Source organism: Cibotium barometz, chromosome 48 (genome assembly GCF_041138505.1).
Source record: "Cibotium barometz isolate CiBa-2024 chromosome 48, ASM4113850v1, whole genome shotgun sequence".
NCBI lineage: Eukaryota > Viridiplantae > Streptophyta > Polypodiopsida > Cyatheales > Cibotiaceae > Cibotium > Cibotium barometz.
The window spans coordinates 15859353-15878309 of record NC_141093.1 but is presented as its reverse complement, the minus strand read 5'-3'; the positions used below and the strand labels follow the sequence as shown (position 1 = coordinate 15878309).

The 18957-nt window shown below is 44.5% G+C and overlaps 1 protein-coding gene across 1 annotated transcript in view; it reads left to right on the top strand.

Annotated features, from left to right (window-relative positions):
- LOC147610871 (uncharacterized) overlaps nt 1-18957 on the top strand; it is a 66014-nt gene that overhangs the window by 45540 nt on the left and 1517 nt on the right. The window contains exons 12-13 of the mRNA XM_086785511.1: nt 25-160; nt 306-486. Of these exons, the coding sequence (XP_086641637.1) occupies nt 25-160; nt 306-486 (317 nt within the window). The remainder of the gene's footprint in view (nt 1-24; nt 161-305; nt 487-18957) is intronic.

The following is an 18957-nucleotide window of genomic DNA, read 5'->3' as shown; positions in this document are numbered from 1 at the left end:
AATCTTGCTTATGGGCTTGGACAGACGCCAAGTATTCTGGATGGCAAAACAAATATTGCAGCTGGGCATGGGGGATGCTGTGGATGACTGGTTGGTTACCCAAGTGCAGTGGCTCAGAAGAGATGATGTTGTGGCATCATCTATAAGATGGGTTCAAGAGGTATGGACACCTTCACAATGGAGTGATTAGTAACAATACTAGTTTGGCAGTGATTAATGATTAGTGATTAGTGATTTGTTGATTTTTTTTAATTGTGCATGAGAAGAGGTGGTTTCAACCACCAATTCACCATGTTTTGTTGCAGATTCTTTGGCCAGGAGGTGTCTTCATCACCAAAACAAAAAAAGACAACAATGTTTCTGTATCAGAAAGCACTTCAAGTAAAGTAAAGCAATCTGTGCATAAGGGATTGGATCAATCTGCATTTTTCGCGTCGCAACTAGAAGCTTCTCGTTGTGCACATGTGGTGCATGAAGTTCTTGTTGGTAAGTTTACTTAGTGATTAGTTTTTGAAGGGGAGATGATGATCATGATTATTCACACATAGACACATACATAACATACATACATGTACCTACATGCCTACCTACACGTGCATATGTACGTACCTTACACACATGCATACATAGGCAGAGGCACAATCGCAAGCTCAGGCAAAGAGACAATGTTTTAATCTTTATGTGTACAAATGCACGCATGTGTAACGTGGACTATCACTGGGCCAGATTTGAGCTATGTTGTTAGTTAGTACAATGAAGGACTTGAGGATGATGCTGAAAATTGTGTGGATTGCAATGAGCATGAGGATGATGATCATAACCATGAGCTTGGTGGGGGGTGTTATTCACGATGGGGATTATGATGATGGATTACCCTCTACCTTGTTTGTTGCGGATTCATCAAGGCGTAAGGCTACCTTGTGTTCACTGTCTTATGATGGATATGCTGGTTTGCAAAGGAACAGATACCTTGAGACTTAAAGCTTTGGTAAATGGAAGAGTGGTACATATATTGGTGGATAGTGGTAGCACTGATAGCTTTGTGAACCGAAAGTCATTGTATAATATCAAGTTGCATCCTATGGCTTTGTCTTCTTTGTATATGGTTCAAGTGGCAAATGGAGCAAAGGAGGATTGTACAATGGTTTGCAATGATGTGGATGTCATGCTCTCTAGTAAATACACATGCAAAAGTTGATTTACTAGTGTTGGTTGGACATGGGGCCAACAGAAATTGTGTTGGCTTGCAATTAGTTGTCCACACTTGGGACTTTCAACATGAATTTCCAGCAAGGTTTCATGAGCTTTATGCATGGAGAAAGATATGTTACAATGAAGGGATCTTGCTCGTCTAAGTTGACATTGATCAATAGCATCAAACTCGAGAGAGGTCATGAAAACGGAGTGTGTTTATACATTACACCTTTGCAAAGAAAAGGTCATGGATGGGGATAAGGAAGTAATGCATGACAGTATGCTAAACTCTTGAATGAGTACAAATATGTGTTTCAAATGGGCAAGAGTTTACCACCAAAGAGAGATGTTGATCATGGTATTGAGCTTGAACTGAATGCAAAGGTGGTCAACAATCCCCCATATAGACTCTCTAAGGTGGAAAACGATGAAGTTGCAAGGCAAATCAAAGAACTCTTGAATACGGGATGGATTGAATACCATTTGTTTCACTTTACTTTTGGTGAAGAAGAAAGATGGAACATTTCGTATGTGTATCGACTATCGTGTTCTCAACAAGATCAGCTTCAAGCTTAGGTTTCTAATACCGAAGTACTTTTCTAATATTAATTTGAGGTCAAGTACTATCAAATTAGAATGAAGATAGGTGATGAGTTCAAAATAGCTTTTAGAACGGAAAGAGGGCTATTTCATTTCATGGTGATGCCATTTGGGTTATGCAATGTACTCACTACTTTCCAAGCATCGATGAATAAAGAACTACAACCTTTCCTCTTCAAATTTGTATTGGTGTTCTTCAATGATATCCTCATCTATAGCAAGAACGCAGATGAGCATTTGATGCATGTAAGAGAAGTGCTTGAGGTGTTGAGGAACAACCACTTGTATGCAAAGGAGAGAAAATGTACTTTTATGGCTCAAGAAGTGGAGTATCTTGGTCACATTGTGAGCAAAGAGGGCATCAAGGTGGATCCCAAGAAGGTTGAATGTGTGAAGTGGCCTACACCCATTAATGTGATTCAATTAAGAGAACTTTTGGGCTTATCTTCTTTCTATAGAAGGTTCATTGAGAGGTATGCAGAAATTGCAGTCTCTCTTACCAACAAGCTTAAAAAGGAAGCCTTCTTTTGGGATACAATAGCTAACAAGAGCTTTGAGGAGCTCAAAAGGATGCTCACTTCAGCCTCGATTTTGGTTTACCCGGACTTCTCTAAACCATTTACCGTGAGGACCGATGCATTGGGCCATGGATATTCAAGAGGGTATCTCTTGGATGAGGAAGTGTCACAATGGTGCAGAAATTACAGCATGGTTCTCATGAAGAATTGCCACATTTTAAGCTTCACAATGGTCTCTTGTACTACAAGGAAAGAGTCTATCTTGTACCTGTGTCGAAATACAAGCAAAAGGTGATGGAGGAAATGCATTCATCTCCTATTTCAGGGCATTTGGGTCTTTTTAAGACCTATGATAAGATAAGAAAGAGCTTTTATTAGAAAGGGATGTGAAAGGATATATGTGTATATGTGTCAAAGTGCATGTCTTGTCAACTCAACAAGGATCCAACACATAAGCCTAGGGGCTACTTCCCTCCTTGTCTATTCTCGAAGGGAAGTGGACTTACATTGCTATGGATTTTCATCACATGACTTTCTCATACAAAGAAGGGATGGGATAGCTTGTATGTAGTTATGGGTAAATTGACAAAAGTAGCACATTTCATCTCTACAAAGGTCAAGGGCGTTGCATCTATGGTTGCAAAGCAATTTGTGGAGTATGTGTTCAAATTACATGGTATGCTGTAGCAAATTGTTAGTGATTGAGAGGTCAAATTCATGAGCTTATTTTGGAAACTCTATTTGAGACCATGGAAACCAAGTTGACTCCTAGTGCTGCTTATCACCTCGAGACCGATGGTTAAATGGAGAGTGAATAAGTGGGTGGAGACTTATTTGAGACACTATTGCATTGAGACTCAACATGCATGGGATAATTGGTTGGCTCTTGTCGAGTTTGCTTTTACAATAGTACTCTTCATGTGAGTATTGGCATGTTCCCATTTGAAGCATTATATGGGTATAAGATCAATGGTCATGAAGTAAGAGAGTGTTAACCCAAATGCAAAAGAAGCAGCAGAAAAGATGCAAGCATTGCTTCAACGATATAAAAGTAATATCAAGAGGTTACAAGAAAGGATGAAGCACTATGAAGGTAAGCATAGAAGGTCATTGGAGTTATGTATTCTTGAGACTTCCTAAATCAAAATATAGTTCGCTAAAAAAACCAAAAAAAAGGAATGTTCTGGAGTCGAGGTGAGCTTGCGTTGCTTTGTCCTACTCCGCCTGCCCCTCTGCTGCCCCTATGTTGCCCCCGCCTACCCCTCTACAGCCCCCGTCTGCCCCTCTGCAGCCCCTGCCAGCCCTTCTGCTGCTTTCGCCTGCCTTTCTTCAGTCCTCCCCACCTCCCCTTTTGCTGGCCCCGCCTCCCCGCTTGCTGGCCCAGCTTGCCCCTCTACTGCCCCGCCTGCCCATCTGTAGTCCCCGCCTGCCCCTCTGCTGCCCCCCTTCCCCACTGCCTTTGCCACCCCAGCTGCTCTTGCCCTTCTGCTCTCGCCTTTGCCCCTCTTCTTCTGCACGCGCCTCTTTTTCAACAGAAATTTTATCTGGATTCAAGTCGGCCGCCCACTTTTTTTGATTGGCTTTATGGCTTCTTCTGCCCCACAACCAATCTTTCGTCACCCCCACTGGCCGGGAGAATCATCAATTTTTCACAAGACGAGCTCACCTCTCTTTAGCACAACATTGACCTTGAGATCCAGACCACCCTTGTTGCGAGAGTTTATGGTTCCCACCCCTCTCGTTCGCAGGCCCATGAATGGCTTCTAGCAGCTCTCCCTTCGGAGCTGATTGTGCACTTTTAGGATACTCGTTTGCTTGGTCGAGGCTTCTTCCAGGTGGACTTCCATTTTTTAGAAGCTACTTCTCAGGTTTTGGCTGGCAGGCCCTTCTCTCTTGGTCCTAGGAAGATTTTCTTCTTTCAGTACCAGGTGGGCTTTGATCGAGTGGCGGAGGATTAGCGCCTTACCCCGGTCTCACTACGGTTCCCTGCTCTTCCCCGGTCCTATTGGAAGCTTTTAGCTTCCATAGGGGCATCCTTTGGCCAGGTTCTAGAGGTACCAGCCCTTCCGAGCTCTCCCGCCTTAGCTTCTGCGGCCGTTATCGCCACTCTTGATGGTGTACCCCGGGTCCTTGTGCTTGTTCCTGATCCATCGATTACTGATGTGATCATGTTATGCTTCAGAGACCTGACGGATCTCATTTCCACCAGAGGATGGAGATTGCAGCAGACCTGACCAGTGTCGGATTTGTCGTCGACAGGGTCACATTGCTAGAGATTGTCCCAGATCGAGGGGCCATGCTAGGAGGCGGCGTGGTCTTGCCCATTAGAGGCCTTCTGCAGTTGTCGAGACTCCAATTGCTCCTTTGCCACAGAAGACCACACATCGTTGGGTTGTGGTTAGGGATGGCAGGCACCCTCGGACCCCCGTACCTGCCCCTTCACCCACACCCCTTGTGGAGCACCCTAACCCCTATGCAGCTCTTGCCTCACAGGATGTTGATTCTTCTTTGGAGGATGAGGCTTTGTAGGCACATGATCTGGATCCTTCACAGGAGGATGCTGCATTACAGTTACAGGATGATTGTACCCTTGAGGATGATGTTGCGCATTCGCATTGTCATGGTACCTCTCCAGTTATGAGAACTAGCTCTGGCTTTTCCCCCGAGTGGGAGAGAGAGGTAAGGTTTACATTGTCAGATTTTCCCTCCCTTACCTATGCGAGACGTACTTCTGTCTCTAAAGGGGGTCCTTCGTTGACCACGAGATCTGGTCGTTCCTACTGTGAGTCCTTATGAGGATTGTCTCTTGGAACATTCAGGGTCTTTGGGGTTTTTTTCTGCTTCGGCGGAAACAAATTGTAAAAACCCAGCTTCATTGTGTAGTCACAGGTGGACCTATGGATGTATTGCTCTTGCAAGAGCATAAACTGGATGCTAGCTAGTGTGGGAGATTAGGCAAGCTTCTCTCGGGACACACCTTTTGGTCACCAGCTATTGGTACCAAGGGTGGTGTCTGTATCTCTGTGTCAGCTTTGATCTTGCCTTGCATCATTGGACATGGTGTCATTTTGCCTGCGAGAGCGTAGTGGATCCTTCTTATGCAGGGTACTATATGCATTGGTATTCTCAACCTCTATGCTCCTAACCATAGAGGTGAGAGGATTGCCTTTTGGAAATCTCTCACTACACTGATGCCTCTTGCCGACCATTGGATTATTGGTGGGGATTTTAACATGGTTGAGATGCCAACGGATAAAAGAGGTGGACATGAGGGCTTGGTGCATCCTCTTGAAAGAGCGCCTTGGGAGAGGTTTATACTCTCCATTCATGGCAGAGATTGTTGGCATGAGGATGACATTTTGAGGAGTCCATCCACTCTTCTTTATTCATGGTCTAACAGAAGAAGAGATGCAGGATGTATCTATGTACGGCTTTGGTTGTTAGGATTAGGGTTTTGGAAGGCACATCAACAGGAGGCGTGTGAGTGAGAGAGAAGAACACGCTTGCTCATATATTCATAATGATAAAATGAAGTATAATAGCCACATAAAAGATGTGACCTAAAAGTGTGTTCACATGGTCCGGCCATAAACTGTGCCAGGTGGACCAAATCACTTATAAACCTTTATAAGTGAAACTAAGCTAAACTGGGGGAAAAAACCTCCACTAATTGAAGTAAAAAGTGCCCCAGTAACCTATTGATGATCACTAGCACTCCCCTGGGTGCATACACAGCATAAAACCCAACAAACCCCCCTGGAGTGATATGTGATCACTGTACATCATCCACCAAAAGGAAACAAATTCAAAGCAGTGCGGAATGCTTCGAATTTCGGACGTGGTAGTGCCTTGGTGAAGATGTCTGCCACATTCTGATCTGTAGGGCAGTAAATCAGACTGATATCACCTGCCTGGAGTCTCTCCCGAACAAAGTGATAGTGAATCTCAATGTGTTTCGTGCGAGCATGAAACACAGGATTCCTGGCCACGGCAATGGCACTCTGACTATTAGTATAGATAGGTGTAGGCTCCTCCACTGAAATATCCATATCAGTCATAAGACGACGTAGCCATACACACTCAACGGTAGTAGTGTAAGCTGCTCTGTACTCTGCCTCACAAGACGAAGTTACTGTGTCTGTTTCTTGCTTAGCCAAGAAATACATGAAGAGCCAAGAAAGAAACAATTGCCACTAGTGGAATGTCTGGTATCAAAATCACCAGCCCAATCTGAATCGCTGTAAGCATATAGCTGTGGTCACTGTGGTCTGTTTCTTGCTTAGCCAAGAAATACATGAAGAGCCAAGAAAGAAACAATTGCCACTAGTGGAATGTCGGGTATCAAAATCACCAGCCCAATCTGAATCGCTGTAAGCATATAGCTGCATGTCACCCCCCTCAGGATAAAGCAATCCAAGAGACAAGGTACCCTGCAAATACCGAAATACACGCTTCATAGCTTGCCAATGTGACAATCGCGGGCTGTGCATGAATCTGATCAACTGAGATACAGCATACTGAATATCTGGCCGTGTAGTACACAAGTAAATAAGGCACCCAACAGCCTGAGCATATGTAGTGGCATCAAATAAAATACTGTCATCTTGTAGTGACAGTTTCATCCCAGGCTCCATAGGAGTGCTGATAGGCTTGCAATCTTGAAATTTGAACTTCTCCAAAAGTTTAGCAACATATTGAGATTGCAACAATCCAATGTCTCTGTTATCTTGCACAAACTGTATGCCCAAATAGTAGTGTACGAGCCCCAAATCAGACATGGCAAATGTCTGTTGCAGGATCTCTTTAAAAGCTGCAATTTTGTCATCATTTGATCCCATGAGCAAAAGATCATCTACATAAAGACTGATGAGACCAGCAGATCTTTCTCTTCTTTCTTTACATACAAAGTGGCTTCTGATGGACTGTTCACAAAGCCTTGAGTGAGCAGGAAAGCATCTATCTTTGCATACCAAGCTCGTGGAGCTTGTTTCAAACCATACAAGGCCTTTTTCAGCCTGCATACTTTCCCTTCATGACCATGTTCTGCAAAACCTATGGGTTGATATACATAAACTTCCTCCTCGAGGTCCCCATGTAGGAATGCAGTCTTGATGTCCAACTGATGAACAACCCAACCACAATGTGCAGCCAATGCAATGACACTCCTAAGTGTCGACATACGAGATGTAGGAGCAAATGTCTCCTCATAATCAATGCCCTTCTTCTGTGCATAGCCCTTTGCAACTAGACGGGCTTTGTACCTGTCAATGGATCCATCTGCATGTCTTTTCAACTTATATACCCACTTAGTACCAATGGCTTTCTTGCCTTTAGGCAGATCAACCAAATCCCATGTTTGATTCTTTTTAATAGAATCAAGTTCATCTTGCATGGCTTTGTTCCAATGCACATTGTCTCGTGCATCCACAAATGAATCAGGCTCATCATCATCCTGTAAACTGGCCCATAACCATATTTAAATCCATGATGTGTGTATGCTCATTGGTCCGTGTCTCCCTACGAGTACGGCTAGCAAGAGGAGTCTCTAGATGGCTGTCTTGTAATGTCCTCAAATACCATCTAGGTATATGTCTGACCTGTGGAGCCTGTTGCCCCATATTTGGCTCAACTTCTGGCTCAATCTCCTGCTGAATTTCTGCACCACCTTCATGATTAGCTGGCTGCCCTGCACCCTCATGGGTTGGATTACCAACTGTGGAATGAAACTCCATAGGTAGTAGGCCTTCAAACACATCATTTTCAGCCTGATTTGCATCATAAGTAGCCATGGATAATTCTGATTTTTAAAAATCACATCCCGACTAGTGAATATCTTCTTGGACAGTGGGTCATATAACCGGTAGCCCTTGCTCTCACGGCTATACCTAGTACGGGCAATTGCAGGCGAACTTGTACAGGCAGTTGCAGCTGTACGGGCAGGACAGGCGAAGGCAGTTGATGGCGTGGAACTGTACGGGCAGGGAGGCGAACCTGCTTTGATACCAAAATGTGGGCTTTGGTTGTTAGGGTTAGGGTTTTGGAAGGCACATCAACAGGAGGCGTGTGAGTGAGAGAGAAGAACACGCTTGCTCATATATTCATAATGATAAAATGAAGTACAATAGCCACATAAAAGATGTGACCTAAAAGTGTGTTCACATGGTCCGGCCATAAACTGTGCCAGGTGGACCAAATCACTTATAAACCTTTATAAGTGAAACTAAGCTAAACTGGGGGAAAAAACCTCCACTAACTGAAGTAAAAAGTGCCCTAGTAACCTACTGATGATCACTAGCACTCCCCTGGGTGCATACACAGCATAAAACCCAACAGGTTAGACAGATTTTATGTGGATGATTGGGTGCTTGACAGAGGTGGGCATACTTTTATTGCTACAGGCACCTCTAAATCAGATCATTGCCCAGTGGTTTTATGTATTAGAGATCCGAATTGCCAGGGATCAGCACCCCATGTACGCATCCCTGATCATTTGTTTTCAGATGCAGAGCTATCGCGTCGTATGCTTGATATTTGGAGATCTCATGATTTCTTCCAGGCCTCTCAAAGCCTGGCCTCTGCTCTCTGTGATATTAGTGACTTTTATCACACATGTGCCCTGTCTAAGAGGCAATAGGCCTTGGATTTAGAAAGGGCTATTAGACGTAGATTGGCTGCCTTGCAGAAAGAGCACGAGAAACATCCTCATGCTCAATGGGTTGCAGATTCTTTATGTATTGTTAGGGCAAAACTTCATCACTCTCTTGAGCAACGCGTGGAGTACCGTTTCCATGCCCAGGAATCCTTTTGGACACAGATGGGTGGCAGATGTAACAAACATTTCTTTGCTACTCACGGCCCATCTCATGCCAGAGATAGTGTCAGGCAGTTGCAGGATTCACATGGCACTCTTCACCCAGATCCCCTTATGGTTAGACAGATTGCCACTGATTTCTATCACCAGCTTCTTAGTGCTGAGCCGCACTCTGATTTGAGACACAGGGCATAGAGGAAGGTTTGGAATACATTGCCACATTTGATCACTGAGGAGATGTGTGCCACTCTGGATGCCCCTTTTTCTATGCAAGAGTTCAATCATGCTCTTCATGCCTTACCTCGTGGTAAGTGTCCAGGGGAGGATGGCCTCTCCCCTGTTTTTTTCATTACTTTTTGGGATGAGATTGGGGCTGAGATCACATCGGCTCTGCAGGAGATGTGGGAGGTTCTATGCCTTCTTCTCTCAGTGAGGGGCTTATTTATCTTATTCCTAAGAGCGGGGATAATACATTGATTGGTCAGTGAAGACCTATCACCTTACTTGGGACTGCCTATAAGATTCTTGCCAAGGCAGTGAGCATTAGACTGCAGCCAATTTTGCAAGATGTCATTCATGATACTCAGAATGGATTCTTACACGGCAGGAGCATCTTTGATAACATTTTCTCGTTTTGGGAGGCTGTCGAATGGGCTAAAGCGAGCAATCAGCCCTTACCCATTCTGCTCTTGGATTTTGAGAAGGCCTATGATAGAGTGGATTGGGACTTCCTTGAGGGTACTCTTAGCCATATGGGCTTCTCTCAGAGATGGATCAAGGGAGTTTCATGCATGTATCGTGATGCCCACAATAGAGTGCTTGCTTGCAGTGATAGAGGAGAGCGGTTTCAGATTTCTCGCTCAGTACGGCAGAGCTGCCCTTTAGCCCCATTATTATATATCATAGTTGCAGAGGCCATGAGCATCTTTCTCTGCTTCACTGTTGGTATTTCGGGATTGAGGTTTAGTCAAGGGGAATTGGTTGACTCTGAGTTAGCTGATGACACAGCCATGTTCTTGGAGGCTTCACATATATGCTTATGTTCCTTCTGGGTAGCACTAGAGGAGTTCTGTTTGGCAGCAGCGGCACTCATTAATTGGCACAAATCTGTTGGTTTTTGGGTTAGTGATTCGCTGAGAGTTGCTTGGGGTGTAGAGCTTGGTTTTACTTGGATCAACAGAGGATGCGCTACTAGATTTTTGGGATGCCAAGTTGGGATTGATATTTCTCCTGCACAGCAGTTTGCTCCGGTACTTATGAGTATCCGAAAGAAGTCCCTCCATTGGAGCTCCAGGAGATTAGATTCAGCTCCAGAGCTTTGGTGGTTGATCAGGTATTGCTTGCCTCAGCCTGGTTTAATTCCTCTTGTTGGTGCTTCTCTCGTGCGTGCATTGGCCAATTGCAGAGATTGATCCGCAATTTTCTCTGGTCGGGTTTGGATGGCACCTCAGACACTCGTGCCAGGGTAGCTTGGCTCACAGTTATTCAACCCAAACGAGAGGGGGGCTTGAATATTATTGATCCGGATGTTCAGTGCAGGGCTTTGCTTTGCAAACTTGTGGTCAAAGGTTCCTACCAGGCATTGAGCCTTGGAAGGATTTTTTCTTGTCTCAGATTTCTGGATGTACACCCAGGGTCGGGAGAGACTGGATGCTCAGCACACGTTTTGTGTTCACAGAGGCTGATATCAGGGCGCCATCTTCCCCTCTTATTGTAGCCATTGTCAGAGCATGGAGAAGCATGATATCTTTTTTGCGACAAAGGCTTCCTAGGTCTTTGGATGAGGCTAGCACTGCACAACAGATTTGGGGTTCTGTAGCCCAACTTATGGGCAAATTGAGTGGCCGAGTCATGCATGTGACTTGGGGGGTAGTTGCTTGGCTCTCCCAATCCAGTCCGCCGCTTTTTTATGAGGGCAGTGGTACAGATTCTGCTTTTTTCATTCGTAGAGGTATTGCCCGGCATGGTTTATTGTAGAATGTTCCTCACTCTGATTATACACCCCCCCACACAGAGGATTGACACCAGTTGGGAGATTGTTGCCAGTATTACAGCATGGCAGATCTGGAGAGCTAGATGCACGGAGACTATTGAGGGTGTCCAGATTTTTGGGTCTCAGTGCATTAGTACTATATGGGGTGATATCATTCATACTCTTATGGCTACTTGGGCTCGCATTCAGGGGTCCTCTCGTTCTGCGCAGGCGAAGCGCGTGATATGTATGCGGGAGTGGGACCATGGCATCTTCTTTTCCTCTAGTACCATAGGTCTTACATGGCATCATGATGCTCCTCAGTGGTTGAAATCACCTTACATATTGGGGTGATTCTATTCTTTTCCGGCTTATAGCTCTGATTGTTGTATGTTTTTCTTATACTTAATAGAAGTCTCTTTCTGAAAAAAAATAAAATATAGTTCTCTCAAGGGCAACACTAATACCAAGTTGGCTCATCGTTATTATGGTCCATACAAAGTTTTGAGGCAAGTTGGAGAGGTTGTATACCAACTATTGCTTCCACCGACTACCAAGATACATAATGTATTACATGTGTCACATTTGAAGGCTTATGTTGGACTGGAGGTTCAAATTTTTGATGAGTTACCACCAATAGAGGAAGAAGGAAGGGTTGAATATGTGCCGGAGAGAATAATGGGCAAGCGAGAGAGTGCTTCACAACTGTACTATGGTTGAGTATTTGATCAGATGGCATAAATTACCTCTTGAAGAAGCTTCATGGTAGGCCAATTCTATGTTCGAAGGATTTGAAGAGCTTTTGGGTGAATATCATGAGTGATATTGATGCCGAGTGGAAGCTATTTGCTTGCTGGAAATTACTGTTATGATAGTTTTGGAGGCTCTATAAGTGGAAGATTTCAGTTCTCATGCAAGAAATCTTTCATGGAACTTACATATGGATATGGGAAGCCATTCTCTCATGGACGGATTTGGAGCCATGTACATTGAGCCACTACATGTTATATAGGGCTTACATGGTCATGGGCGTTGCATTCCATCTCATGGCTTGAATGTACATGGTTTCGAGAATGAAACTAATGGGAGGGGATGGTTTGTAACGTTGTTACTGTTGATTTGTATATACTCGTATGGGCCAAAGGCCATGGGACATTAATAATGGATGTGGACATAGGGCTAAGGACCAAGGCCGCAAGGGTGGACACGATAATGTAGTGTGTAATGAGGGCTCAAGTATAAAAGGCAACTATGAGCCTAATGAGGCATCAATCATTTTACTAATCAAGATTACACATCTTCTTGCTTCTTGTTTCTGCAAGCTTCAATGGTGTCCTTCTCCCATATGAGATTGCACATGTGTACTCCATGTTAATGAGTGCAGTTTTCTTTCTTTTCTTTGCAGCTTTCCCTCTTGCAGCTTACATGCCTATATGCTTTTTCAAAGTGGAAATAAAGCTTCTATTATGTTTAAAAAAAACTACGAGGAGTTAACCCAAGGTGGGATTAACTTAGAAGCATTGGAAAAACAGCTCAAATTGGGCAATAGAAATCTGCTCCATTCAAAGACTGTCATGGAGCGACTGTCTAAGATGCACTATGAAAAAGGGATAAGGATCAAAGTCTGGCTGATTGAACATGGTAGTATTGCGCATTTGCCATATCATCCAAAGTGCCGAAAATCTAACCCAAGAAAAGAACGTAGTGTTATCTTGTAATCTTGGATTGCCTACACCAAAAAGCCAAAAGTTCTTGGAGCATCTTCTACGAGGGAAACAAGCAGCCAAATCATCAGCTAGACGTGCCAAGAATTGTTTGGAATAAGTACAATGCCATAACAGATGTGGCACAGTCTCAATGTGACTACAACATCTACAACATTTGTCAGATGCAATACCACGTTTCATAAGAATATTAGAAACGGGCAACGTTCCAATCAAACACCTCCACAGAAACAATCTTTGTTTGAGTGGAAGACCATTTTTCCATATACATTGCAGGCGTTTCTTCCACCAACTTTGAGGTTTATTCAGAACCCATAAATGATTCGCATGCTCCTATATCCATGGCCGTGGAAGTAAATTGTAACTATTTGGCCCTCCTAGCTCTTTTCGCATGATGGAACTCATGCCCAGACTCATGGACAAGTTGATGGATACATGGGAACAGGGTTCCTAAAGTTGGCATTGGACGAAGCACCATTCTTGGTCGAAAAGCAAGAAAAAGCAAAAAGTTAAACTATGTTGACCAAAAGCTGAGGGCACCATCGGAAAGTGGACATTGAACTAGATCAAAAAGCTAAAAGCCGCTTTTTCAAAAAGCAGCTCCAGGGCCAAAAAGCAAGGCCCTGAAGTTGTAAAAGCACAAATCAAGAACTTTGGCTATTATCAATAATATTTAATAAAGAAAAAGCAAAAGCAAGAAGATAAAACAAAAGCAAAGCTTGGCAAAAGCAAGCATCCCTATCAAGTATAAAAGAAGCATGTGTCTCTCCAAGTGAACCACCACGGTTGAAGGGTGTGTAGAGTTCTTCGTCATCATTAAGGCTTAAAGCTCTCCCTCCCCTTCATCATCAAGAACATGGAGAAGTGAAGATCATCATCCTCATCATCTTCACTAAGCTTTGGATCGTGGAGTCTCTACTGCCGCCTCTCTCCACTTGTCTATGCCAGTGCGCCACCACCAGCCATCTGACTGTTCGGATCATCTACGCGCTGCTGCCGCTTGGCTGACCTGGGCTCCACCTTTCATCACCTCCAGCGCCGTTTCTGCAAACAGAAGCGCCACCCTTGCCAACTGTTTGGCTGCGCCTGAACACTGCCACCTGAGATGTCAACTGCTCCCGATGCTGCTGCTATATGAACTGCCTACGCCTCTCAGCTGCTGCTGCCTGTTTGGTCGCTGCCACCTCAGCCAGCACTGCCACCCTCTTGCTATTGTTCGCTGTTGGCAGCCAACACCACCACCATTTGGTTGCGCAGCCATCTAGACACCTGATCCACAGCTGCTGTGTGCTGTTTTGGCCAGCGTTGCTTGCGCTTCTGGGCTTGGCCACTTAAAGCACTGCCTGTGTCACCCGCAACCACCACCTAGCTGTGCTTCACGTGGACGTCACCTCCTGTATTGTGCGCTACTTGCCTTCAGCACCTGTGCTGCTGCTGCCGACTGCAGATCCCTTTGCGCCCACTCTCCTGTGCGCCAGTTTTGCTGCCAAGCACTTCTGCCGTCTTTGACACCAGTATTGCCACCAGCTGAACCAATATTCTGAGCGCCATCTGACAAACGTGCTCATGCATTAAATTCCTGTTCTTCATACGTCTGTGTGTCTCTTTTGTGGGCTGTTTCTCTTCAAGTTTAAAGCAATAAACTTCGGGCTGATTCCCTTAAGCTTTATCATTGTCAAATCCCCACCGGATCTCCTCGTGGAACGCTCCTGGTACGAGACTCGAAACCTATAAACAAACAAACAACATGGGGGTGCAGGCCTGACTCACCTCCCAACCATGACAGCCGTGGGCAAGCCCATAGTCTTGGCTGTCCCCACCGAGCCACGAGCTGAGCTAACTAGGTTGACGTACCGACCAATCTCCTCCTCGCGACGTCCCATGCTGCCACGAAGCTACACTCGCGGGCCTCGAGATTGTTGCCGGCCTCGAGCTGAGCTAACTAGGTTGACGTACCGACCAATCTCCTTCTCGCGACGTCCCATACTGCCACGAAGCTACACTCGCGGACCTCGAGATTGTTGCCGGCCTCGACTGCGTAAAGCAGGTGCACGTCTGCACTAGATCCAGGCTCCAGACCATAGAGCTCTCACAAATCACGCAAGACTCTATATGACTAATGACTAACCTTGGCCACCCTTTTATAGGCTCTTGGCCGGTCATCGGGCATCCACACTTGGACGCCCGCCCGTCCATACTTGGGTGCCTGCCCGTTAGTCTATCCCTAACTCAGCTCGCCAATCAGCCTGCCTAGCTCCAAGCTTCCCCAAACCTCAAAGCTAGTCTTGTGTGCGTCGCCGTGTAGCACACGGTAGATACACACTGTGCACATGACATACTCCCCTTCCTCTAAGAACTCACTCCTGAGCTCACTAAAAAGCCAGGGTAATCTCTCTGAAGAGTAGTCAATGTCTCCCATGTAGCGTCCTCCTCAACACGATCCTTCCACTTGATCTTGTATTCCGTGATAAGCGTATTACGCAATCTTCTTTCACGAAATCCAAGAATCTTTTCAGGTTTGTGCGGAACAAATGTCATGTCCTCGACATCTATAATTTCTTGAGCAGTAACTAACTGGTCTGTTCCACCCAGTACTTCCTTAAGTCTACTGACATGAAATTCAGGATGAACTTTCACATGAGAAGGCAAATCCAATTCATATGCAACTGAACCAATCCTTCGTGTAATACGAAATGGTCCACAGTATCTAGGGGATAATTTCGGAGATCGACCTGTCCGTAAAGTCTCGAAATCTTTCGGAACTCGCAAATACACCATCGTTCCTTCAGAGAACTCTCTGGGTGAACGATGTCTATTAGAATAAAACCTATCTCCGTCTTGAGCACTTCTAATAGATTCTTTCGCAACTTGTAACATTTCTTGCATATCTTGCAAAAAATTACGTGCTGCATCATGCTGAAGTCCTGAGAATCCTACTGTAACAGGTGATCTAGGTTGAAAACCATACATAAGCATGAAAGGACTAAAATTTGTACTCGTATGCTTAGTACTGTTATATGCAAATTCTAACATAGGAAGATAATCCTCCCATGAACTCTGTCTTTTGGATACATATGCTCGAAGCATATCCTCCAAAATCTTATTCACTCTTTTAGTCTGGCCATCAGATTAAGGATGATCTCAGGAACTCAAATTCAAAGTTGTTTCCAACTTCTCAAAAACAAGTTTCCAAAAATCACTCGTAAACTAGTCCCTATCACTGACTATGTCCTGCGGTACCCGTACAGTCTAAACAATTGCTCGATAAACTGCCGTGCTAATTGCGTAGCTGTAATAGTCTTCCGGATCGGTAAATATCTAGCCATTTTTGTCAAGCGATCTACCACAACCCAAATAGAATCGTGGCCTTGATGTGTTCTTGGCAATGCGGTAATAAAATCCATGGAAATACTTTCCCATTTATTACCTGGGATTTGCAAAGGATGCAACAACCGAGCATGTCTAAAGCGTTCAGCTTTATTTGCCTGACAAATTTGACACTTGAGAACATAATCTTCTACATACCCTTTCATTGACCAATAAAAAGTGTGTTTCACTAACAATAGTGTCCTATGTACCCCAGGTTGTCCAGCAGAAGGGGCGTCGTGACACTCCTTAAGAATCTTGGACCTAATGTTCGGGATGTGTGGTACACAAATTTTGTCATTACGGAATAGTAAACCATTCCGAATCATCCATTGACCTCCTGCAGAGCCTGAATGGTAAGTTGCTCAGTCACTCCCGGCTTGGATCTTCTGCCAAAATGGACCAAAATAACTATCAGTCCTGCAAAGCCCTCTCAATGACTGAAATAAGTCAGTAGAAATCTCAATGAACGACAAAGTATTCACCTCTCTAATTCGACTAAGCGCATCTGCAACACTATTCATGGACCCTTTTCTATAACGAATCTCAAAATCAAAATCTTGCATTAACTCAGCCCAACGAGCTTTCCTTCCTCTCAAATCATCCGCATAACACACATACTTGATTGACTGATGATCAGTCAATACCACAAACTTCGAGCCATATAAATAACGTCTCCAAACCTTGAGAGCATGAATCACAGCATAAAGCTCCTTCTCAAGGGTTGGCCAACGAGATTGAGTGTCGTCTAGATTTTTACTTTCAAAAGCAACCGGTCTACCATCTTGAAATAGAGCAGTCCCGATGGCATGGCATCAATTTCAAGAAGATAAGGCCGACTAGGATCGGGTAATGCTAGAAATACTTCGTTGTTCACCACGATTTCCAGACTTATTTCAGTCTCATTGAGAGGGCTTTGCAAGATTGATAGTTATTTTGGTCCATATTGGCAGAGGATCCAGGATGGGAGCTCATTGATTGACCAAGACTCACTGATTGAGCAGCCTACGATTCAGGTTGCCGAAGGCCAGTGGATGATTCGGAATGGTTTACTGTTCCGCAATGACAAAATTTGTATACCACACGTCCTGGACATTAGGTCCAAGATTCTTAAGGAGTGTGACGACGCTTCTTTTGCTAGACATCCCGAGGTACACAGGACATTAGCTTTAGTGAGACACTTTCTATTAGCCAAAGATGAAAGGGTATATAGAAGATTATGTTCTCAAGTGTCAGATTTGTCAAGCAAATAAAGCTGAACGCTTTAGACAGACTCAGATGTTGCATCCTTTGCAAATCCCAGGTAATAAGTGGGAAAGTATTTCCATGGATTTTATTACCAGATTGCCAACAACACGTCAAGGCCACGATTCTATTTGGGTTGTGGTAGATCGCTTGACAAAGATGGCTAGATTTTTACTTGCACGGAAGACTGTTACAGCTACATAATTAGCAAGGCAGTTTATCGAACAATTGTTTAGACTGTACGGTTCACCGCAGAATGCAATTAGTGATATGGACTCTAAGTTTAGAAGTGACTTTTCGAGGCTTGTTTTTTAGAAGTTGGAAACAACTTTGAATCTGAGACTTGAGTTCTTCAAATCATCCTCAATTTGATGGCCAAATTGAAAGGGTGAATCAGGCTTTGGAGGACATGCTTCGTGCATATGTCTCCAAAAGACAGGGTTCATGGGAAGATTATCTTCCTATGTTAGAATTTGCATACAACAGTACTAAGCATACGAGTACCGGTTTTAGTCCTTTTATGCTTATGTACGGATTTCAACCTAGATCACCTGTTACCGTGGGATTTTTAGGACTTCAGCATGATGCAGCGCGTACGTTTTTGCAAGACATGCAAGAAATGCTACAATTTGCGAAAGAATCTATTAGAAGCGCTCAAGACACAGAGAGATTTTATTCTAATAAACATCGTTCACCAAGAGAGTTCTCTAAAGGAATGATGGTGTATTTGCGAGTTCCGAAAGATTTCGAGACTTTACGAACGGGCCGATTTCCAAAATTATCTCCTAGATACTGCGGACCATTTCGGGTTAAATGCCGGGTTGGTTTAGTTGCATATGAATAGAACTTGTCTTCTTATGTGGAAGTTCATCCCGTATTTCATGTCAGTAGACTTAAGGAAGTATAGAGTGGAGCAGACTAGTTAATTACTCCTCAAGAAATCATAGATGTCGAGGATATGACATTTATGCCACACGGATCGGAAAATATTCTTGGATTTCGTGAAAGACGTTTGCGGCATACGCTACTCATAGAATACAAGATCAAGTGGAAGGATCGTGTTGAGGAGGACGCTACATGGGAGACATTAACTACCCTGATTTTTTACTGAGCTCAGGAGTGAGCTCTTAGAAGAAGGGGAGTATGTCATGTGCACAGAGTGTATCTACCGTGTGCAGCAGGCACACAAGACTAGCTTTGAGGCTTGGGGTAGCTTGGAGCTAGGCAGGTTGATCGACGAGTTGGGCTAGGGATGGACTGGCAGGCAGGCGCCTATGTGTGGACGTCCAGTGACCGGCCAAGAGCCTATAAAAGGGTGGCCGAGGTCGGTCAGTCAGTCAGAGTCTCGCGAGTCCATGCAAGAGCTCTGTGGTCAGGAGCCTGGATCTAGTGCAGACGTGCACCTGCTTCATGCACCTCAGGCCGGCAGTAGTCTTGAGGCCTGCGAGGGTACGGGACATCACGGGGTAGAGACTAATCGGAGTGACTTGCTAGTTAGCTTAGCTCATGGCTTGGTGGGGATAGCCA